The sequence below is a fragment of the Penaeus chinensis genome, chromosome 42 (genome assembly GCF_019202785.1).
Source record: "Penaeus chinensis breed Huanghai No. 1 chromosome 42, ASM1920278v2, whole genome shotgun sequence".
In the NCBI taxonomy this organism is placed as follows: Eukaryota; Metazoa; Arthropoda; class Malacostraca; order Decapoda; family Penaeidae; genus Penaeus; species Penaeus chinensis.
The window spans coordinates 508,871-511,370 of record NC_061860.1 but is presented as its reverse complement, the minus strand read 5'-3'; the positions used below and the strand labels follow the sequence as shown (position 1 = coordinate 511,370).

At 54.9% G+C, this 2,500-nt stretch overlaps 1 protein-coding gene across 1 annotated transcript in view; it reads left to right on the top strand.

Moving 5' to 3' along the window:
- The window catches only part of LOC125048023 (mucin-5AC-like), a 77,845-nt gene that overhangs the window by 73,707 nt on the left and 1,638 nt on the right, over window positions 1-2,500 (top strand). Inside the window, exon 2 of the mRNA XM_047646608.1 lies at window positions 25-2,500. This exon is cut by the window's right edge and continues 1,638 nt beyond it. Within this exon, the coding sequence (XP_047502564.1) occupies window positions 25-2,500 (2,476 nt within the window). The remainder of the gene's footprint in view (window positions 1-24) is intronic.

Genomic DNA, 2,500 nt, shown 5'->3' with positions numbered 1-2,500 from the left:
CTGACCCTGTTCCGTCTCCCTCAGGTGTGCGTTCTGATGGCGGGCACGGAGCCCCGGGCGATGCCGCTCCGGAATCACGGCGGGGTCATCTTCGGCAGCGACTTCCTGCGCATCCTTGACCCCCGACATCAGTCCGGAGACGCGAGCTCGGACGGTCCCGCCGAGGCTGTCGCCGCAGGGACGACCGACGCGGCGGCGCAGTCAGTGCAGCTGCAGCGGCCGCCTCCCTCGCGCGGACAGTCGCAACCTTCTTCCGACAACGACTCAGGGCGACGACGACCGCCGAGCTCGTTTGGCGCACCAAGCACGACGGGGTCGTCGCCGCTCACGAATCGGACGCAAAGTCCAGATAAAGACCGCGTTGCCACACGTCGTCTGAGCAAGAATAATGACCACGTTTCATCTTCTCCTTCTACTCTTTTAGCGTCGTCTACGCCCTCACGGCGAGCCAACGCTCTGCGGAGGAAGCAATCCTCCAGCAGAACGGCGCAGACGCGGCCATCCGCTTCGCACCACAAGTTCGGCAGGAAGTTTGCGTCGGGGGCGTCCCTTAATCACCACAGATCGACCACGACGACGGCGAAGACGTCCTCCCTTTCTACGCCCTTGCCCGAAACCGGGAGGGCTGGTCTGCGTGCCACCGTCAGTCCAGCCGCTGGGAAAGTGTTTCTGGATTCCCCTGTGTCTGCCAGTCCCGCTGATCCACAAGCAGGTACTACCGAGGGAAGTGTTAGTATACCGTATGATGATTATGACTACTACTACTACTACTACGCCGATGACATTGACTCTCTGCTCAGTGGTGACCCAACCATCGATGCATCCACTACTGAGAAGACCAGAGGAACAACGCAGCCTGCAGCCAGGCAACCCACCACAGACACGTCCACGGCCAGCTTGTTCTCAAAAATCACCACGGCAGCGCCTGCAACAGCGTCTCCACGTCCTTCACGCACCACACGGACGACCAAGGCAACAGGTAGAACACCATCCACGGTTGACTCTACAACGCCAGAAACAGTCCCAGACTCAGTAACACAAAGGACTCTCAGATATCGCACTACATCAAAAGCGAATGTCAAAGCTACAACGACGCCGTCTGCAAGGCCCACAGAGTCTACAGCAAAATTAACCACAACGACGACATCCACAGTCAAAGAACGGAAAACCGTTCAACCCACAACAGAGAGAGAAGATTTCAGTGTAACAGAGAGAAGCATTATAGTATCCTCTGAGAGAGTGACCGCAGGACGACGCACTGTGCCTGCGACTACAGAGAAAATCAGTTCCACTGTCACTGCTTCCCTGTCAGCCTCCATTCCCTCGCCCAGCACCAGCAAACCATCTTCTACTACAGAGCCAGAGTCTGCGACTGAGTCATCTACCGGAAGCGGGTCGTCCTTCAGCAAGGCACCGTCGAGATCTGGGTCACTCTCCAGCAGCAGGTCATCTTCCAGATCACTATCACAGTCTGTTCTGAAGACGTCGAGAGTTTCGTCGGCAACATCCACAACCACGCAGTCACATCTCGAGAGAAAGAATAAGCTTCCCACATCCAGGACGAGCAACACGTCACAGTTCCGGTACACCACTTCAAGGCCTCAAGTTACAGAGAAAGCATTGAGAGGTAATGCAGAGAGCTCTGTTAAAGAGGAAACCCAAAGTGAAAGCTCGAAGGTCACTGAAAGACCCCAAAGACCACAGAGTTCTGCTCAAGAGGACACCAGACGGACCACCAGACTGCAAGTACCAATAATACCAAAAGAAACGACAGAAAGAACCGTTACTGAGAAAAGTGATAAGGGTGTCGCGATACAAGTGTCCAAATCACCAGACGAAGCTTCAGAAAATACATCTCCAAAGAAAACTAGCGAAGTCATAAGGACCCAGCCACCAAAGGATGATGCAGAAGCTCCTGCTCCGGAAGAAGGTGGGCAGTCAACCAGACTCGGAATTGCCTCCTCCTCCTCGGTTGTGGTTGAAGTCCGAGTGGAATCCCCCCCTCGACCTGAACCTCGCAGGATGCCGGCGTCTGTCAATCAGTCCTCCATTCAGGCCCTTGATCGCGGTAGAGCCAATAAGGATAAGGAAGATCCACCACCGCCTTCTCCGTCCCTTACAGAAACAGAAGAAAGCCCAGTTCCTTCTCCTTCCCTTTTGAATTCCACCACGGAAGAAAATTCAAATGCATCGTCAGCAACTACCTCTTCTTCGCTGCGGACAGTTCACACCATCAATCCCGAACGCCACACAACCAGCTTCCTTCTTAGTGAGCCCCTGGTGGTAGACATCGTCTCTGAGCCAAAGATGAGCGATCAGAGTCCCAGTGAGAAGCCAGACGCCGCACAGAGCACTCCTTCTGCGAAGTCTCCCACAAAGCCCTCTTCCAGTAACACCACTGAAGGTTCTGAAACCGGTGAGGACCAGGCACAGTCTCAGGGTAAAACCCCAGCAGACGAGAGTAAGCCGAAAGCAGTGAAAACACAAGAGAATGCAGAGG